A 20,152-nucleotide genomic window follows, 5' to 3' on the forward strand; every position below is an offset into this window, starting at 1 on the left:
AAAACAAAGGCGACTGAATGACAGGCAGCAGGAATGGTGGGAACCCCGTGGCTGAAGAGCTGCTTCCATGCTTCAACGATAGCTTGCTGCTGTCGCCTGTGGGGCGGCGAGGTGGAAAGCCCCACATCTCAGAGTGGCCAGACAGGCAGATGAGGGGCTGCCTCATGGCAGCCTCCCACAAGAGAGGGAGGAAAACGAGAGATGGCCTTGCAGTAGCTCCCCGCAAGATTGCCTGTCTCCCACACCCTGGCAGGATCACAGGGAATTCCACCAAGGTGAGGTCAGTCTGTGATCAGCCTCACCTCCGTGGCCTCTGTGGACATGGACAGAGGAGCAAGGTTGTCAGGGCACCTGTGTGAAACAGTTTCCCTACCTATGGGACACACAGCAAGTCAGGTCTAGAGCTGGGTTCCTCAACTCCAGCGCTACTGATGTTTCAGGCTGGATCATCCTCTGCAGGGGAGGCTGGCCTGTGCATTATGGGATGTTTAGCAGCATCCCTGGCCTCTATCCAATAGATGGCCTTCGCAGTCCCTCCCCTAGTCGTGACAACCAAAAATGCCTCCAGGCATCGTCAAGTGTTTCCTGGGGGCACAATCGCCCCTGAATGGTTGTGATTGTGACCGTTCTAGACCCATTTGCTGGTCTAGAATGGCAGGGTGAGGGGGATGCTTACCTCCTGCATGCTCTACCCTCTGTCTGCAGGTGGGTGGGCTTCGAGCACGCTGGCTTCCAAGGGCAGCAGTACATTCTGGAACGGGGCAAATATCCAAGCTGGGATGCCTGGGGCGGCAACACGGCCTACCCCGCCGAGAGGCTCACCTCCTTCCGGCCTGTGGCCTGTGCTGTGAGTTCTACCACTGCTGTGTCCTGGGGAGGCCCAAGCCCCTCACATAGGCACTTGGGAAACAAATGTCCCAGAGTTGAAATTCTCATGTCACCACTTCAAGCTGTGTGACAAGGACTGTTCAGTCTCTTTCCTCTCCAAGCCTGGGTTTCTTCATCTTGAAATGGGGCAATAGTACCAATGTTGTTGGGAAGAAGAACGTATAACATCTGGCCAGAGCCTGCCTTAAACTCTCTGCTCACAGCAACCCTGGTTGTGATAGGAGCCCCTGCCAGTTTTGTGCCCCTTTTTTTGTGATTCAGGGACCCTGAGAGAATCTGGGTACCAGGGATGGTAGGGCCAAATGGGGAGGAAAGTTTTCATTTCTTGCTCCTAATTCAGTATCAGTGCTCCTGATCTTACATTTTACTGCTATTTTTGGAGTGTGGGTGGAGGTGGGCATTATTATTCCCATCTCACCAGTGAAAAAAATTGAGGCTCAGAAAGGTGTATTTTAGGCTGGGCATGGTGGCTCACACCTGTAATCCCAGCACTTTGGGAGGCCAAGGCAGGTGGATCACTTGAGGCCAGGAGTTCAAGATCAGCTTGGCCAACATGGCAAAACCCTGTCTCTATTAAAAATACAAAAAAATTAGTTGAGCGTGGTGGCAAATGCCTGTAGTCCCAGCTACTCAGGAGGCTGAGGCAGGAGAATCACTTGAACCCGGGAGACAGAGGTTGCAGTGAGCCGAGATCGCACCACTGCATTCCAGCCTGGGCGCCAGAGCAAGACTCTGTCTCAAAAAAAAAAAAAAAAAAAAGTGTATTTTATTTTTCAACTCTTATTGATTTAAAATGACATAAGTCACCATATTTACCATCCAAAATTCTGAAGGAAAATTCTGCTATGGTCAGGGTTGAGTATCCCTTCTCTGAAATGCTTGGGACCAGAAGTGTTTTGGATTTTGAATATTTTCCCCAGATTTTGCAATATTTGTAATACTTACAGTTGAGCAGCCTGAATCCAAAAATCCAAAATCTGAAATACTCCAGGGAGCATTCTTTGAGTGTCATGTCGTCACTCAAAAAGTTTTAGATTTTGGGGCATTTTGGATTTTGGATTTTTAGGTTAGGGATGTTCAACCTATACATTTGTGTCTCTATGTATATACACATCCAAATCAACATCTACATCTGTATCTATATAATCTATATATCTTATCTATATTGTACACATAATTTTGTCATAAAAATGGAATCATAATGAATCTAAGGCTTGGAAACTAGTTTTTCTCACTGAGCAAATGTGTCACAATCATCAGTCCAGGTGATTAAATCTCACTTCCATCATTTTTCATAACTCCCTAGTATTTGGTTTTGTGAATGTCCATTTGTTCATTTATTCTGCAAACAGTCTAGATATTGTGCTAATATGGAGACCCGTGGTGGGCTGCAACAGATAGAATCCCTCATTCCCAGCAGTTTCCAACTCCTGATTTCATTTAGTCCTCAAAAGAACCCTGAAAAATGGGTAGGGTTAGTTTCATTTTATAGATACAGGAACAGAGGCTCAGAAATCCTATCTAACTCAGTCAATTGGTAAGTGGCAGCTGCCTCCTGGTAGGAAGGATTTGAGATGATATCTCTACACCCCCTTTCTTTCCTTCTTTTTTCTTTTCTTTTCTTTTCTCCTTTCTTTCTTTCTTTCTCTTTTCCTTCTCTCTTTCTTCTTTCTTTCTTCTTCTTTCTTTCTTCTTTCTTTTTCTTCTTTCTTCTTTCTTCCTTCCTTCCTTCCTTCCTTCCTTCCTTCCTCCTTTTTCTTTCTTTCTTTCTTTTGATGGAGTTTTCGCTTTTATTGTCCAGGCTGGAGTGCAATGACACAATCTCGGCTCACTGCAACCTCTGCCTCCCAGGTTCAAGTGATTCTCCTGCCTCAGTCTCCCAAGTAGCTGAGATTACAGGCATGTGCCACCACGCTTGGCTAATTTTTTGTATTTGGTAGAGACAGGGTTTCACCATGTTCGTTGGGCTGGTCTTGAACTCCTGACCTCAGGTGATCCACCCTCCTCGGCCTCCCAAAATGCTGGGATTATAGGCATGAGCCACCGCGCCTGGCCACTACACCCTTTTTCTTAACCACAGTGTAATACCTCAGCTTACCCACTGGATCCCCAATTTTGGACATAAAGATTGACTCCTTTTTTTGTTTGTTTGTTTTTGAAAAAACTGTTATGATGAACATTCTTGCAGCCTGCTTATTCCATGATTATTTTCTTTGTGGAAATTTCTGGAAGGGCAAATGGTAAGGTTTCTGGTACCTGTTGCCTTATTGCCCTTCCAAAAGGTTTGCAAGGAAGGCTGATTTGGGAGACAAGGGCAGGGAGTGTGGAGGCCAGAAGAGGCTCCTGGGTTTCCAGCTGGGAGCCTGGTGGTCTGACTGTGTTCCCTGTTCCTGTAGAACCACCGTGACTCGAGGCTGACAATCTTCGAGCAAGAGAACTTCCTGGGCAAGAAAGGAGAGCTGAGCGATGACTATCCTTCCCTCCAGGCCATGGGATGGGAAGGCAATGAAGTAGGGTCCTTCCACGTCCACTCTGGGGCGTAAGTGTATTCAAGGCTCTACCTGGCAGGGGAGGGGATACTGGGAGGTGTAGGGGTACCTCCTGTGGAAACTGTGTGCTGGGGACTTTTGTGTTCTGATGCCCACATTCCAGAGGAGAACACTGAGGCACAGGGAGGTATCAGGCAGAATTTGAGGGACCGAAACCCGGATCAAACTGGTTTAAGCCCAAAAGATATTTATCGGCTCCTGTAATTAGCTTCAAGCACAGCTGGATCCAGGTGCTACAGCAGGTATCTCTCTCCCCCCACAACCCCCAACCTGTTGCCCTGCCTGCCTCTGTGTGACTACATTCTTAGACAAGCTCTTCCTGTGTGAAGGCAAAGGTGGCAGCTTCATCTTTACATCCAGCCCTAGGGAAAGACGGTGTCCAGGCTCGGTGATTCTATTAATTTCCAAGAAAGGTGCTCATTGGTCCAGCTGGGTCCTGTGCTCAACTCTGAACCAATCACCACGCCCACAGGAATGGGGTGTTCTGATTGGCTAGGTTTGGTCATGTGGTCACTGCTAGATTCAGCTTCGTTTTCTCACCTTGGCTGAGAGTGAGAGACAACAGGCTCTTTGGCTAGAAGAGAGGAGAATGAATGCCCCCAGCCATAAAAAATAGGTGTGGCTCCAGCAACCTTCTCAAAGTCCATCAGCAGGTAGGTGACAATCCAGCTTCAAACTCAGCACTGACTGGCCCTTTCCTTTCCACCCAGGAGGTGGCAGGTGAAGGCTAAGGTGTGAGATTCTTACTTAGGGAGGACATCAGAGACACTTTCTGAGGTGCCCCTTGGCTCCTGGTCGGCAGGGGGCAAAGATAGGAGGTAGGGTTTTTCATCTTTTTTTTTTCTTTTTTTGGTTTTAGTTTTCTCAGGAACCACCAAAGAATCATGTTGTTTTAGAGTAAGAGGGACCCCTTGTGATTCTTGAGTCCACTTCCTGTTTTACAGAAAGGGAAATGGAGGCTTGGAAAACCAGACACCAATCCTTGTCCTGAACAGAGTAGAAATCAATGAATTGGGCCAGACGCGGTGGCTCACTCCTGTAATCCCAGCACTTTGGGAGGCCGAAGTGGGCAGATCACCCGAGGTCAGGAGTTCGAGACCAGCCTGGCCAACATGGTGAAACCCCGTTTCTACTAAAAATACAAAAAATTAGCCGGGTGTCGTGGCTATGCCTCTAGCCCCAGCCACTCGGATGAGGCAGAATTACTTGAACCCAGGAGGCAGAGGTTGCAGTGAGCCGAGGTCATGCCACTGCACTCCAGTCTGGGCAACAGAGCGAGACTCTGTCTCAAAAAAAAAAAAAAGAAATCAATGAATTGAAATGATAGCTTTTTTTCTTGGAAGTGCCTCTGGATAAGGAAGGAGGGGGAAAGGGGAAAGAACAAGACTTCCCATTCCTTCACTTGTTAATTTATTCAGCAAATATTTAGGGATCCCTTCTTCTGTGCTAGACTTTTATATATTTATGCAGGTGGTGATAACGATGAACAAAACATACACGTTCCTACACTCAGGAGCTTACCTGCTGGCAGGGGAGGCTGATATTTTACAAATAATTTGAAAAATGTCGAATTACATGAGTGCTACAAAGGTATAATAAGGGACTGTGGGCTGAGTTGGAACGAGTCAGATTGCCCTCATAATTAAGCTGAGCCATGAAGGACAAATGCAACTTGTCTAGGAAAAGAAAGGCTGGGATGGTGCTTCTGGCAAAGGGAATGGCATGATCAAAGGCCCTGTGGTAGGGGAGACAGCATGGCACATTGTGAGCACTGAAGAAAGGCCAGGATGGCTGGAATTGTGTGCGTGTGCATAGATCCCTTTGCCCCTGTGTTGATCACCATGCTGGTGTCTCTAGAGTAACTGTCTGCCTTTTCTCTTTTCCAGTTGGGTTTGCTCCCAGTTTCCGGGCTACCGAGGATTTCAGTATGTGCTGGAATGCGATCACCATTCCGGTGACTACAAGCATTTCCGGGAATGGGGCTCTCATGCCCCGACCTTCCAGGTGCAGAGCATCCGCAGGATCCAGCAGTGAACAGGGGCGCGACACGGAGGAGCGCATGCATGCTTGTCTGCAATGGAGGCGCTCTGGAGGCTGTGACGTGTTCTCTCCTTCCGCCTCCCCCTGTAACCCGTGTGAACCCAGCACCCATGTGAACTGGTCCATGCACAGTCAGCACAAAAAACTCAGACGAATAAAAAAGAGAAAGTCCGGTATTAGTTGTGCTTTTCAATTTTATTAATCTTTTCAAAGAACCGGTTTTTAGCCTTGTGTTGTCTATCATTATTCCACTGATTTTTACTCTTAACTTCTGTATTTCCTTTCTTCTATTTACTTCAGGCCTACTTTGTTCTTAGTTTTTCTAGCTTTTTTTTAAGGCAGACTTTTGGGTCATTAATTTTAGGCCTCTCTTTCTCCAACCCAGTATGGTCATTTAGCTATAAATTGCCCTCCAAGTATGGCTTTAGCTGCTTCCCACAAATATTAATTTGATGTGTTTTCATTATCATTCAGTTTGATATTTTCTAGTTTCACTTGTGTTTTTTTTTTTTTTTCTTTTGACCCATGGGTTATTTAAAGGGATATTATTTAAATTCCAAATACTTTAGGATTTTCCAGGTGTGTTTTGTTTTAGGATTTTCTAGGTATTGTTATTGGTGTGTTTTTAAAGACCAATGTGGTCAGAGAACATACTCCGTAAGATTTAAGTCTTCTGAAATGAATTAAGACTTATTTTATGGCCCAGCACATGGTCTTTTTATTTTTATTTTACTTTATTTTTGTTTGTTTGTTTTGTTTTTAATGAAATAAGGTTTCACTCTGTCACCCAGGCTGGAGTGCAGTGGTGCAATCTCCTCTCACTGCAGCCTCGACCTCCCAGGTTCAAGCAATTCTCCTGCCTTAGCCCCACAAGCAGCTGAGATTACAGGTGTGTGCCACCACATCCGGTAATTTTTGTATTTGGTAGAGACAGGGTTCACCATGTTGCCCAAGCTTGTCTTGAACTCCTGAGCTCAGGACATCTGCCTGCCTCAGCCTCCCAAAGTGCCAGGATTACAGGCCTGAGCCACTGCTCCTGGCCACATGGTCTATCTTTGAAAGGCTTGGTAGTACACTTGAAAACTATTTATATTCTGCAGTTGTTGGGTACAGTGTTCTGTAAATGTCAGATCAAATTTGTTAACAGTGTTGATGTGATTTTTCTATATCCTTGCTGCTTTTTTTTTTTTTTTGAGACAGGATCTCATTCTGTTGTCCAGGCAGGAGTATAATGGCACAATCATAGTTCACTGCAGCTGATTTTTAACAAATCAATTTTAGTGAATTACATAGAAAGAATCATTGATTATTTGGATTTATCTGTTTCTTCCCTTAGTTTTGTCTATTTTTGCTTCCTGATTTTTTTTCCTTCAGGAATTGTGATGCTCTGTTGTTAGGTGTACATATATTTATGATTGCTATGTCTTCTTGATAAATTGTTCCTAGCTTGTGGTTTTCAAAGCCACGCATGGAGAGAGTCAGTTCTCTCCCCTAGCAAAACTTCTCATATCTTTTTTCTCTCTTCCCAATTCTCTCTCACACACACACTCCCCTGGAGTTTCTCATTTAACACCCTCCATGCTCCAAAGAAAGCCTATAAAACAAACCCCTGTTTCACTTGCAGACTGAGTGGCAGGATTGGTCTCTTCTCTCTATCTCTCTTTTTCTCCTCCCCTCCTTACTTTCTCCTGGCTCTGCATTTTATAGATTGTCTAAACCTCTCCCATGAGCCCTCTAGCTCTTGTTTCAGGCTCTCTTGGCCCATCTCCCTCTGCCCACAAATGTCCCTGATCAGTCTGATGGGGACAGGAAGGGGTGGGGACCAGAACAGTCTGCTGGAAAAGATAACATTATCTGGCTCAGGAAGGGGAGGGGAATGTTTAGGAACATTTGCGCCTCAGTAAATTTTAACTCCTCATTGTATTGTACCATTTATTCAACGGATCACTTGCCTGGGACGTACAATGGTAAACATGACACATAAAGTTTTTTCTCTCACTCAGTTTAATGGGGAATGAATGCAGACAAGTAGAGCTGTTTGCAAATATTCTATGATAGGGGCTGTGGTGGGGAAGCATGGAGTTGGGGGACAGACACTTCTTGTGCCTACCTCTACTCAGACCGTCCCTGAACATCTGACCACTTACTTGACACCTCGATGTGAACGTCTAATACACATCTCAAACAAAACTGGACCAAACATGACTGAAGCTACACTTTTCAAGTTGTTCAGGCTAAATGTCTGGAATGATCCATAACCCTTCCGTTTCTCTCACACCTCACATTCTAATCCATTGGCAATTCCTACTAGCTCTACTGTTTTTTTTTTTTTTTTTAGACCGCATCTTGCTTTGTCCCCAGGCTGGAGTGCAGTGGCGCGATCTTGGCTCACTGCAACCTCTGCCTCTCGGGTTCAAGTGATTCTCCTGCCTCAGCCTCCCGAGTAGCTAGGATTACAGGCATGTGCATCACAGCCAGCTTATTTTTGTGTTTTTTGTAGTGACAGGGTTTCACCATGTTGACCAGGCTGGTCTCGACTTCCCGACCTCAAGTGATCTGCCTGCCGCAGCCTTCCGAAGTGCTGGGATTATAGGTGTGAGCCACGGCACCCAGCCACTAGCTCTACTCTTAATATGTATTAGAATCCAACCCACTCATCATGCCCACTGCTGCCATTCTGGTCCCAGCCACCCTCTTCTCTCTCCTTCTCACGGTCCCTCTGCTTTTGTCTTTGCCCATGAGTGATATGCTCTCTGCCCAGCATCCAGAGTGGTCCTGCTAGAAACGTAAGGCAGATCTTGTCGCACTCCTGCTTAAAATCCTCCCGTGCTCCCCACCATGCCAAGAAAACAACAATAAAAAAACCCAGTATTATTCCCAGTCCTGTGAAGCTTGTCATCATCTGCATCTCCCCACTCTCCCCACAACCTATTTTGATCTCATGTCCCTGTATTGGTTGTTCTTTAAAGATGCCAGGTGGCTAACATCTGTAATCTCAACATTTTGGGATGCCAAGGTGGTAGGATCCTTTGAGCCCAGGAGTTCAAGACCAGCCTGGGCAACATACTGAGATCCCATCTCTACACAAAATATTTTAAAAAATTAGCCAGGTCTGGTGGCGTGCACCTGTGGCCCTAGCTACTTGGGAGGCTGAGGTGGGAGGGTCACTTAAGCCTGGGAGGTTGAGGCTGAAGTGAGCCATGATCATGCCACTGCATTCCAGCCTGGGCAATGAGAGACACTGTATCAAAAAAAATAGCACCCCGAAAGAATAACAACAAAAAGCCAGGTGCCGTGGCTCATGCTTGTAATCCCAGCACTTTGGGAGGCTGAGGTGGGAGAATCACTTGAGCCCAGGAGTTTGAGACCAGCCTGGGCAACATAGCAAGACCCTGTCTCTGTATTTAAAAAAACAAAGAAGAAGAAGAGGGCAAGTGTATGAGTCTGCTCCAGTTGCTATAACACAATACCACAGCCTGGGTGACTTAAACCACAGAAATGTTTCTCATAGTTCTTGAGGCTGGATCCCAAAATTGAGGTGTCGGCAAGGCTGATTTCTCCTGAGGCCTCTCTCCTTGGCTAGTAGATGGCCCCTTTCTCCCTGCATCTTCTTTTATTATTATTATTGTTGTTATTATTATTATTATTATTAAGACGGAGTCTCACTGTGTTGCCCAGGCTGGAGTTCAGTGGTGAGATCTTGGCTCACTGCAGTCTCTGCCTCCCAGGTTCAAGAGATTCTCCTGCTTCAGCCTCTCGAGTAGCTAGAATTACATGCTTGTGCCACCGTGCCTGGCTAATTTTTGTATTTTTAGTAGAGACAGGGTTTTTCCATGTTGGCCAGGCTGATCTTGAACTCCTGACTTCAGGTGATCCGCCTGCCTTCGCCTCCCAAAGTGCTGGGATTACAGTTGTGAGCCACCTTGCCCAGCCTCTTCCTGAATCTTCACATGGTCTTGTTGCTATGCACGTGCATCCCGGCTGCCTCTTCCTCTTTTTATAAGGACACCAGTCCTGTTGGATTAGGGCCTCACCCTAATGGTCTCATTTAAACTTCATCACCTCTTTCAACACCTTACCTTCAAATACAGTCACATTTCAAGGTACTGGGGGTTTGGGACTTCAACATATGAATTTTAGGGGGACATAGTTCGGTCAAACCCTCTCCCATCTGAGCTATTTCACCTGCTAGAGGGGCACACAGTCCAGCCCATAACCCAGGCTCATTCCCATCTGAGGTTTTCAGCTCGTGCTGTTCCCTGTTCCTAGAACACTCTTCCCTCTGCTATTTCCCACCAAATTTCTCCCATAGAGCCAGATTCATAGACCGTCAGAACTTCTAGATCTGGATCTAGAACAAGGACGCTTCTAGATCATCAAGTCTAGCATTTCCCAACCTTTTGTCTCTCCTTGGCATCCCCCTAGAGAGTCTTTTTAGATGTTGTTTTCCTACACCTTCCTCCATCAAGTTTTGTTTTTAGAGATGAGGTCTCACCATGTTGCCCAGGCTGGTCTTGAACTCCTGGGCTCAAGTGATCTTCCCACCCTGGCTTCCCAAAGTGCTTGGATTACAGGTGTGAGCCACCACACCAGATCCCACCCCATGAAGTTTTAATATCACAAATATAAAGTACGTAATATATGTCTGTACAAACTCTGTATATACATCTGTGTTTTATGCATAAAGAGTGAGATTTTTTTTTGCCTCCCAAGATCAATTTTCACCTCTTGGGGGTTCTACTGAAGTACTGGGGGTTGGGGCTTCAACAACATTCTTAACAATATTGAGAATGCATAATTTTATCTCATCGTATGTGTGTGTGTGTGTGTGTGTGTGTGTGTGTGTGTGTGAGAGAGACAGGGTCTCACTCTGTCACCCAGGCTGGAGTGCAGTGGCACAATCTCGGCTTACTGCAACCTCTGCCTCCCAGGCTCCAGCAATCCTCCCACCTCAGCATCCCAAGCAGCTGGGACTAAACTACAGGCACATGACACCATGCCCAGGTTTTTTGTTTTTTGTAGAGACTGGGGTTTGCTGTGTTGCCCAGGCTGCTCGCATACCTGGGCTCAAGCAATCTGCCTGCTTCACCTTCCCAAATTGTTAGGATTGCAGGCATGAGCCACCACACCTGGCCTTCATCCTTTTTTAACATGTAGGGAAATGGAAACCCAGGGAAGTGTGGGGACTTGATCAAGGTCATACAGCAAGTTAAAGGCAAAGCCAGGATTCAGACACAGATTTGTTCATTCATTCATTCATTCATTAAACATGTAGCAAATGTCTGCTGTGTACCAAACACTGTTACAGGTTCCAGGATCTAATAGGGAACAAAGATAAAATCCCTTGCCTTGGGGAATTTATATAATCGTCCGGGGGTACAGATATTTCCCCTATACCTCCATGGCTGCTCAGTTAGAATTTTTCAGACTGTTACACAGATGTTGTAACATTGTTCTTTGAATAAAAAAATCATGTGCATTAGTTTTGGGTATTGTTGGTGTCCACACTGCAGGACTTCTCATGCCTACAATAGTTTAACATGTATTGTGAATCTCTGGAAGGGAGAATAGAATATTCAGAGTTTTCCAAATTTATTTGACCACAGAACAATTATGAACTTGTTCTTTCCCTTCTGTGGAGCACCTTGCATTACGAGTGGCCTGTGGAACATAAGGTAGGAAATGCTAGAGTTAGCTGGGATAACCACTCACAGCCTAGTATGAATTAGTTTCCTAACGAGCTTTATGAAATGGACTTTGGAAGTTGTAAGTGTTGCTGTAGGAGCAGGGGTACTGTCCAGGAACGGGTTCCATGGTCAGTCCTAGGGAAACGGGATTAGGAAGACATAGGGGTGAGGACAATTTAGAGAGGCCCATGAAGTCAATCTCTGTGGACTCTGAGGCCCAGAATGAGGGCTGGGCCTGGCTACCATCTTCCAGCTAGAAGTTTCCTCGCTCCGAGCCCTGAGGCCCTAGAAGGCACTGGATGTAGAGGGCTCTGCTGCACCTCCCACAGAGAGGCCACTGATTGACTTTGACAGGAAGGCTGAGTTGGCACCAGCCTCCAGGAAGAGGCCATCATAGGTTTGGGTTTGCATCCGGGGTTTACCAGCATGTAACCTCAGTTTCCTCATCTTTTAATGGAGAAATTCTCATCTCTTTGCTTGCAAAAAGTTAAATGATATATTATATATATGCCTGTGCCCAGGGTACACACAGAGAACTTGGTAAGCTCTCAGTAAAGGTTGATGGAAATTGTTAGTATCATTCTTAATATTGTTATCAGTATTATTGTACATTTCTCAGTCCCTTTGCTTTGACCTCCTCCCTCATCTCCACCCAAAACCCTTTACCCAAGCATACATTTCTCAGAATAATGATGATAATAATATCGATGATACATACTGTGTTTATCCCTTTCACATGTGATATAATTTAAACCTCACAGGGCCGGGCATGGTGGCTCAAGCCTGTAATCCCAGCACTTTGGGAGGCCAAGGCGGGCAGATCACGAGGTCAGGAGATCGAGACCATCCTGGCTAACATGGTGAAATCCCGTCTCTACTAAAAATACAAAAAAATTAGCCGAGCGTGGTGGTGGCGCCTGTAGTCCCAGCAACTCGGGAGGCTGAGGCAGGAGAATGGCGTGAAGCCAGGAGGTGGAGCTTGCAGTGAGCTGAGATTGCGCCACTGCACTCCAGCCTGGGGGACAGAGCGAGACTCCGTCTCAAAAAAAAAAACAACAACAAAACAAAACAAAAAAACCTCACAGTAACTTCTTGATGCAATTATTGTCTCTTTAAAGCAAGACGTGAGGCTCAGAGGCTCTGAGAATTCAAGCAACTTGCCGGAGACCACCCAGCCCGCAGGACCATTGAGCCCACTGTAGGTTGTGCAAGGTTTTGGGGGTTGGATGAAAGAGATAATGGGCACAAATAAAATGTATAAACAATAAGTTGCTGGGTTCATGTCCTCCCTTAAAAGAGTTAAATAAGGGGCCGGGTGTGGTGGCTCACGCTGTAATCCCAGCACTTTGGGAGGCCAAGGCAGGCGGAACACGAGGTCAGGAGTTTGAGATCAGCCTGGCCAACATGGTGAAACCCTGTCTCTACTAAAAATACAAAAATTAGCCAGGCGTGGTGGTGTGTACCTGTAATCCCAGCTCCTCGGGAGGCTAAGGCAGGAGAATCGCTTGAACCCGGGAGGCAGAGGTTACAGTGAGCTGAGAGGGTGCCACTGCACTCCGGGCTGGGTGACAGAGCAAGACTTCATCTCAGGAGAAAAAAAAAAAAAAAAAAAAGCCCTTCACACTTTAGTATTAACAACTATGGAGTTTCTTATAGGAAAGCCTCAGGTCCTTGGGGCTAAGCAGGCCATACTTGCTGCAGGAAGGAAGAAAGAAAGGAAGGAAGGAAGGAGTGGAGGAAGGAGGGAGGGAAAGAGGGAGGAAAGAAGGAGGGAGGAAAGGAAGGGAGGGAGAGAGGGAGGATGGAATGAGGGAGGAAAGGAAGGGAGGGAGAGAGGGAGGAAGGAGGGAAGGAAGGAAGGAAGGAAGGAAATTGAAATTTGGTGGTGATCATTTTAGGAGCCACCCCAGTTAGAGCCAGGAGTAAGGCTGGCACCCATAAAAAATGGGAGCCCAAATGTGAGCTGATACTAGAGCAACAGACAATAGAGACAATTTGTCAGGGGCTATCTTGAGAGGGGAGATACCAGAGCATGAAATTATTTTTCATGTCTTGCCAGGGGACCAATTTTCTTAGGTTATAAAAGAAAGAGAGCTTAAATTATTGATGCTATTTGGTCAGAAGTGAGTGGTAGGCATGGAACACCCATCACCTGGAACAATGCACACAGCCGACAGGACTGAACACAGGGTCCAGGGCTGCGGATCCCAAACCAGCAACCTCTTTGCCCAGAGAGGGAAGGGGACTTGTCCAAGACCACAGGGTAGGCACTGTCCATGTTGCCCCTTGCAGCCTGTTCCCTAGGTGCTCACACTTGTGAGTAGGTGACACAGCACAGAAGAAAAGACACTGGGTGTTGCACACACCTGGGTGTGAATCCTGGATCCTGTGTTTACCAGGTAAGGTGATCTTCAGTGAGCTGCTTTGCCCCACTGAGCCTCAGTTTCCTCGCCTCTTAAAGAGGAAGGCTGTTATGAGGGTTTGAGGAGTTGATACCTGGAAAAATGCTTTGAAAATAATACACAATGTGAGCCTTCTCTTTTTTTCTTTTTTGTGACTGGGTCTTGCTCTCTCACAAAGACTGGAGTGCAGGAACAATCACAGCTCACTGCAGCCTCTACCTCCTGGGCTCAAGTGATCCTCCCACCTCAGCCCCCTGAGTAGCTGGGCCATGCCTGGGTAATTTTTAAACTCTTTTTGTAGAGATAGGTCTCACTACATTTGCCAGGCTTGTCTCAAACTCCTGGGCTCAAGTGATCTGCCCATTTTGGCTTCCAAAAGTGCTGGGATTACAGGCTTGAGCCACCGTGCCCGCCTCTCTTTCTTTGTTAAAAAAAAAAAAGATTTATTTTTAAAAACTGTATTATTATTTTTTTTTTTTGAAACTTAGTTTTGCTCTTGTTGCCCAGGCTGGAGTGCAATGGCGTGATCAATCGCAGCTCACCGCAACCTCTGCCTCCCGGGTTCAAACGATTCTCCTGCCTCAGCCTCCCGAGTAGCATTACAGGCATGTGCCACCACACCCAACTAATTTTGTATTTTTAGTAGAGATGAGGTTTCACCATGTTGATCAGGCTGGTCTTGAACTTCAGACCTCAGGTGATCCGCCCGCCTCAGCCCCTCAAAGTGCTGGGATTACAGGTGTGAGCCACTGCATCTGGCCAAAAATTGTATTTTTAATTGACAAATAATAATTATATACATATATAGGGTACAATGTGATGTTTTGATATATGTTTACAATGTGGAATGATTAAACTGGGCTAATTAACAAATTCATCGCCTCACATACTTATTTTTTTGTGATGAAAACATTTCAAATCTACTCTTAGCAATTTTGAAATATACAATGCACTAGTATTTATTATAGCCACCATGCTGTGCAACAGATCACTAGAGTTTATTTCTCCTGTTTAACCGAAACTTTGCACCCTTTGATCAACATCTCCCCTTTCTCGTCTTTCCCCCTCCACCCCCTCCTTCAGCTTCTGGTAACCACTGTTCTACTCTCTATTTTGATGAGTTCAACTTCTTTAGATTCCACGTATGAGTGAGATCATGAGGTATTTGTCTTCTGTGCCTGCCTTATTTCACTTGGCATAATGTCCTCCAGGTTTATCCATGTTGTCACCAATGGCAGGATTAACCTCCTTTTTCTTTTCTTCTTTTTTTTTTTTGAGACGGAGTCTCTCTCTGTTGCCCAGGCTGGAGTGCAGTGGCTTGATCCCGGCTCACTGCAACCGCCACCGCCTGGGTTCAAGTGATTCTCCTGCCTCAGCCTCCTGTGTAGCTGGGATTACAGACACTTGCCACCACGCCTGGCTAATTTTTGTATTTTTAGTAGAGACAGGGCTTTGTTACATTAGGCAGGCTGGTCTCGAACTCTTGACTTTAGGTGATCTGCCCACCTCGGTTTCCCAATAATCTCCTTTTTTAGCCATTGTGCATATATACACCACATTTTAAAAATCCATTCATCTGTCGATGGACTGGTGAATGGGCTGTAGATTAATTCCACATCTTGGCTATTGTGAATAGTGCTGCAATGAACATGGGGGTGCAGGCATCTCGTCAGCATACTGACTTCAATTCCTTTGGATAGATATCCAGCAGTGGGATTGCTGGATCATATGGCAATTCTATTTTTAGTTTTCTGAGGAACCTCCATCCTGTTCTCCATAATGGCTGCACTAATTTACATTCCCACCAACAGCACATAAGGGTTCCGTTTTCCTACATCCTGGCCTTCACTTCTCTTCTGTATTTTTGATACTGGCCATTCTAACAGGTGGGAGGAGATATCCATGGTGGCTTTAGTTTGCATTTCCCTGATGATTCGTAATGCTGAGCACGTTTTCACATATATGTTCACCATTTGTATGGCTTCTTTTGAGAAGTGTCTATTTAAGTCCTTTGCCCGAAAAAAAAATCCCCCACTAAAGAAAAGACCAGGACCACATGACTTCACAGTGAAATTCCATCAAACACTTAAAGAAAAACCAATACTTATCCTTCCCAAACTCTTTCAAAATAAAGAAGAAGGAATACTTCCCAGCTTATTTTACAGCATTATCCTGAATGCAAAGCCAGACCAGGACACAAGGAAAGATAATTACAGGCCAATATCTCTGAAGAGAATAGGTACAAAATACTAGCAAACCAAATTCAACAGCACATTGAAAGGATCATTCACCATGATCAAGTGGGATTTATCCCTGGGACGCAAGGGTGGGTCAACATAGACAAATCAATAAATGTGAGCTGGGTGCGGTGGCTCACGCCTGTAATCCCAGCAATTTGGGAGGCCGAAGCGGGCAGATCGCCTGAGATCAGGAGCCATTATTTGACATCAGCCTGGCCAACATGGCAAAAATGTTTCTACTAAAAATACAAAACTTAATCGGGCACGGTGGCACATGCCTGTAGTCGCAGCTACTCCGGACGCTGAGGTGGGAGAATCGCTTGAACCCCGGAGGTGGAGGCTGCAGTGAGCCAAGATTGTACCACTGCACTCCAGCCTAGGTGACGGAGTGAGAGTCTGTCTCAAAAAAACCCAAAATCAAAAGCCAAAATAAACAAAACAGAACAAATATGTGATCACTACATTAATGAATTAAGGACAAAAACCATAAGATCATCTCAATAGATAAAGAAAAAGCACTTGATAAAATTCAACATATTTTCCTGATAAAAACTCTCAACAAATGAGGCACAGAAGGAACGTACCACAACACAATAAAGGCCATATATGACAAGCCCATAGCTAACATCATACTCAATGGTGCAAAGCTGAAAGCTTTTCCTTTAGGATCAGGAAGACCACTCTCACCACCTTTAGTCAACATTGCACTCGAAGTTCTAGCCAGATCAATCAGATAACACACACACACACACACACACACACACACACGTCTTTCTTATTCTTCCCTTGCTCCCTCTCCTGCCCCCTCTACCCCAGTGAAGGAGAAGGAGGTTGCAGTAAGCCCAGATCATGCCACTGCACTCCAGCCTGGGCTACAGAGATTCTGTCTCAAAAAAAAAAAAAAAGGTTAATCCTGCCATTGGTGACAACATGGATGAACCTGCAGGACATTATGCTATTATGCTAAGTGACATAAGGACCTGGTTCCTCCTCCTGCCCCTTCTCCACCTGCACTCTCACTACTGCTCCACTGAGATCCCCAAGAGCAAAGCTATGACAAAGACTTCAGTGGGAGTCATCAGACAGAAAGGAACACAACCACCTAGCATGAAAGGGGGTGAGAAGCTGAAGATCCTACACATCTAGGGTGTGTTTATGAGAGGAAGGGAGGGAGGGAGAGAGGGAGAGAGGGGAGAGAACAAGAGGAAGGGAGTCAGAGGGGAGAGAGAGGAGCCAGAGAAAGAAAGAGGGAGAGAGAGGAGGTGGGGGGAGAGACTGAGAAGAGACAGAAAAGAAAAAGGGAGGGAGAGAGAGGGGAGAGACAGAGGAGAGAGGGAAGAAAAAGAGAGGGAGAGAGAAGGGGTTGGGGAGAGAGGGGAGAGAAAGATGGGGAGAAACACAGAGAAAGAGAGAGAGGGAGACGGGGAGAGAGGGGGAGAGAGAGGAGAGAGAAGGGGTTGGGGAGAGAGGGGAGAGAAAGAAGGAGAGGAGGTGGGGGGAGAGCGAAGAGAGAGAAAAGGAGCACTGGCAGGCTTTTGTTTGTGCTCCCCTGAGAGAGGGCTGTATGGAATGCCTATTCATTATTAACAAGGACAGAAGCAGTGATGATTCCAGTAACAACCACCCTCACCACAGCCCTTTGTGGAAAGGAGACAGCATCTACTGAGCGCCCTGCTCTGTGCTGGGCACCTGGTCAGGCCCTCCCACATCCACAATCTCTGAGTCAGCAGCCACCAGGGCCTGGCCCCTCACCTCAGCAGGGACGAAACTGAGCAAGTGAGGCCCCCACCCGGCCTGCGGGTGGTGAATCCCCGCCCACCGCTCCTACTTCCTGGGGCTTCTGTTTACCAGTTACTCTAATTAGAAGATTAATAGAGGGGAAATAGGGGAGGGGTGGGGAGGCCCTTCCTTCTTCTGCTGTGAGTTCCTGGAATCTTCTCTTGACACAGAACATCAGGGAGGCAGGCCTGTGGGTCATGACATGTTCCTCCCCACTGGAGGGAGGTGGCCTTCTGCTATTTTATCCTCCCCGGACCTTTAGCAGCTTCTGGGTGGACCCTCAGTTTTAGATTAAACAATCACCCTTCCTCTTCTCTGACTCAAGGCACTGAATGGGGTTGACCCATCTTGATTCCAAAAGGGAGGACATAACCCGGGTTTGGCCAATAATAGTCATTGTGATTGGGTTCAGGATGGATGAGTATGTGATCCAATTTGAGCCAGTGAGAATCAGCTCTAAAACTCTGGTTGGATCAATTCAGAAAGAACAGCTGTCTTTGAGCAGAGCTTAAGAAGCTCATAGGATGTTATTTTGGACCTTGCCATGAAAGCCACCCTGCAAACAAAACGGGTGCAGGAGAAAGCCGAGGCTGGAGACGGTGAGAATGGGCTCAAGCATCTTGTTATGCAGACGCCCCATTTGCTTTTTTTTTTTTCACAGAGTCTCACTCTATCACCCAGGCTGGGGTGCAATGGTGTGCTCTTGGCTCACTGCAACGTCTGCCAGCTGGGTTCAAGCAATTCTTCTGCCTCAGCCTCCCGAGTAGCCGGGATTACAAGCGTGCACCATCATGTCCGGCTAATTTTTGTACTTTTAGTAGCAATGGGGTTTCACTGTGTTGCCCAGGCTGGTCTCGAACTCGTGACCTCAGGTGATCTGCCCGCCTCAGCCTCCCAAAGTATTGGGATTATAGGCGTCAGCCACCATGACCCACTACCATTCGCTTTTTATCACAGGAGCCAAACAACACTCTCTCCCTGTTTTTTTTTTTTTTTTTGGTTCTACTAAGACATTTTAAGATGAGTTACTGTCATTTCCATTTGAAAAAGTCCTGAGTAGTTTACTCCCCGGAACCAACCAGAAGACACAAAGCAGAGCTCACCTTCCTGGAAATGGGCCCTTTACCCCCTCTTTTTTTTTTCTCACCTCTAGTTTGGAAATTCTTTCTCTCTCCACTTCTGCCTGTCCCAGGCTTCATTGGCCATGACCATCCTCCATTGCTGGGTCTCAGTCTCCTCCTCCCTCCACAGATCTCCCCCTTTCTCAGATGAAAAGACCAACACTGAAAAGGCAACTGAAAAGGCAAGTCGATGTGCTCTGGTTTGCACAGAGCCCTGGAAGCAGAGCTGGGATTTGAATTCTGGGCTCCTGATTCTCTGTCCAGGGCTCTTCATTCTGGCAGAGCAGGAGATCAATTTCTTTTCTTTCTTTTTTTTTAAATGACGCTTTTATACATAGCTATCCACATATGTACAAGCGGCCCTTAAGGCCAGAGAAGTTAATTCCAAATTTTAGAGCCATGGAGGCTCTACGGATCATATGGAGTTTCAGCTAGTGATTAAATCTGAGGTAACAGCATCTGGAGGCTCAGCCTTAGCACTGAGGGGAGTTGGAGGGAAAAATTAAGCCGAGAGTAAAATCTTCCCGTTCTGAAAATAATAGTGGCATAACATAATACTCCTGGACTGTGGGAAACCAAATTGAGAGGGATATGATTAGAAGGAAACTTCTAGAATTCTATTAATTCCAGGTTCCTCAAATTGGTACAACTGGTGACAATCTCAGAGTCACCTGTCATCGCATCAAAGTTTGACAGAGAAGGATGACCCACAGGAGCAGCCTTGCTGTGCTTGAGGATTGTTGGACACTTGAAATGAGCGTCTGATCACTTCTTGGCTGAAGTCCGCCTGGGCCCCTTTGGCGAAGGCTAAGCTATCAGAGTCAACCACCACTCTTGCCCCACCCTATTCAAATACCCTGTCATCGGGGTTGATAACTGTATCCAGTGAACATCTGTATTGGAATCCGGAGCATCTACCTCCCTCCACCTGCAGCCTGAGGAATTCTGATCCTTTGGTGATTTCCAGAAGCCTCTGGACGCAGCTGTCTCTGAGGTGGATCTGCCCTTCGCAGGCCTCGGGGCTGGAGGACACGCCCAGAGTCCCAGGGAGGCCGCCAGGAGCCTGCCCCTCGGCCAGGGAGTGACCGCTCTCTGCCTCGCGGCCCTTAAGGACAACCTCCGGGCGGCAGCCATCTTCCTCCACCCAGGAGATCAATTTCTTTGTTGAAGTTCAACCTAAGGCTATAGCACTCATTCACTGAGGTTCCTAAGAAACCTCAGTCTATCCTAGGAAACCTCCTGCTGAGACCTGCCCCGCACTGACACCTGGTGGTAAGATATAAAAACACACCCTCCATGGTGGGATCAGATTGTGCGCCTGCTCCGCCCCCACCCCGCCCTCTCCCCGGTGGTGGGGTAGCGGGATGGTGAAAGGGGAACCGAGAGCTAGCTCCTAGAAGTTTAGGTATCTGGGATTGAGATTGGAGTGGGGCTACACCTCCTTCT

At 46.6% G+C, this 20,152-nt stretch overlaps 1 protein-coding gene and 1 pseudogene across 2 annotated transcripts in view; one reads left to right on the forward strand and one right to left on the reverse strand.

Annotated features, from left to right (window-relative positions):
* The window catches only part of CRYBA4 (crystallin beta A4), a 39,984-nt gene extending 34,331 nt beyond the window's left edge, over positions 1-5,653 (forward strand). The window contains exons 5-7 of one of the 2 annotated variants that reach the window (XM_058431628.1): positions 706-847; positions 3,285-3,427; positions 5,324-5,653. In XM_058431628.1, the coding sequence (XP_058287611.1) occupies positions 706-847; positions 3,285-3,427; positions 5,324-5,471 (433 nt within the window). In that variant the 3' untranslated portion in view covers positions 5,472-5,653. The remainder of the gene's footprint in view (positions 1-705; positions 848-3,284; positions 3,428-5,323) is intronic. The other variant, XM_058431629.1, reaches the window with a different exon arrangement.
* Positions 5,654-19,548: 13,895 nt separating this feature from the next.
* On the reverse strand, positions 19,549-19,840 carry LOC116459076 (iron-sulfur cluster assembly 2 homolog, mitochondrial-like; annotated as a pseudogene).
* Positions 19,841-20,152: the final 312 nt, after the last annotated feature.

The sequence above is a fragment of the Hylobates moloch genome, unplaced genomic scaffold (assembly GCF_009828535.3).
Source record: "Hylobates moloch isolate HMO894 unplaced genomic scaffold, HMol_V3 SCAFFOLD_19, whole genome shotgun sequence".
Taxonomy (NCBI): domain Eukaryota; kingdom Metazoa; phylum Chordata; class Mammalia; order Primates; family Hylobatidae; genus Hylobates; species Hylobates moloch.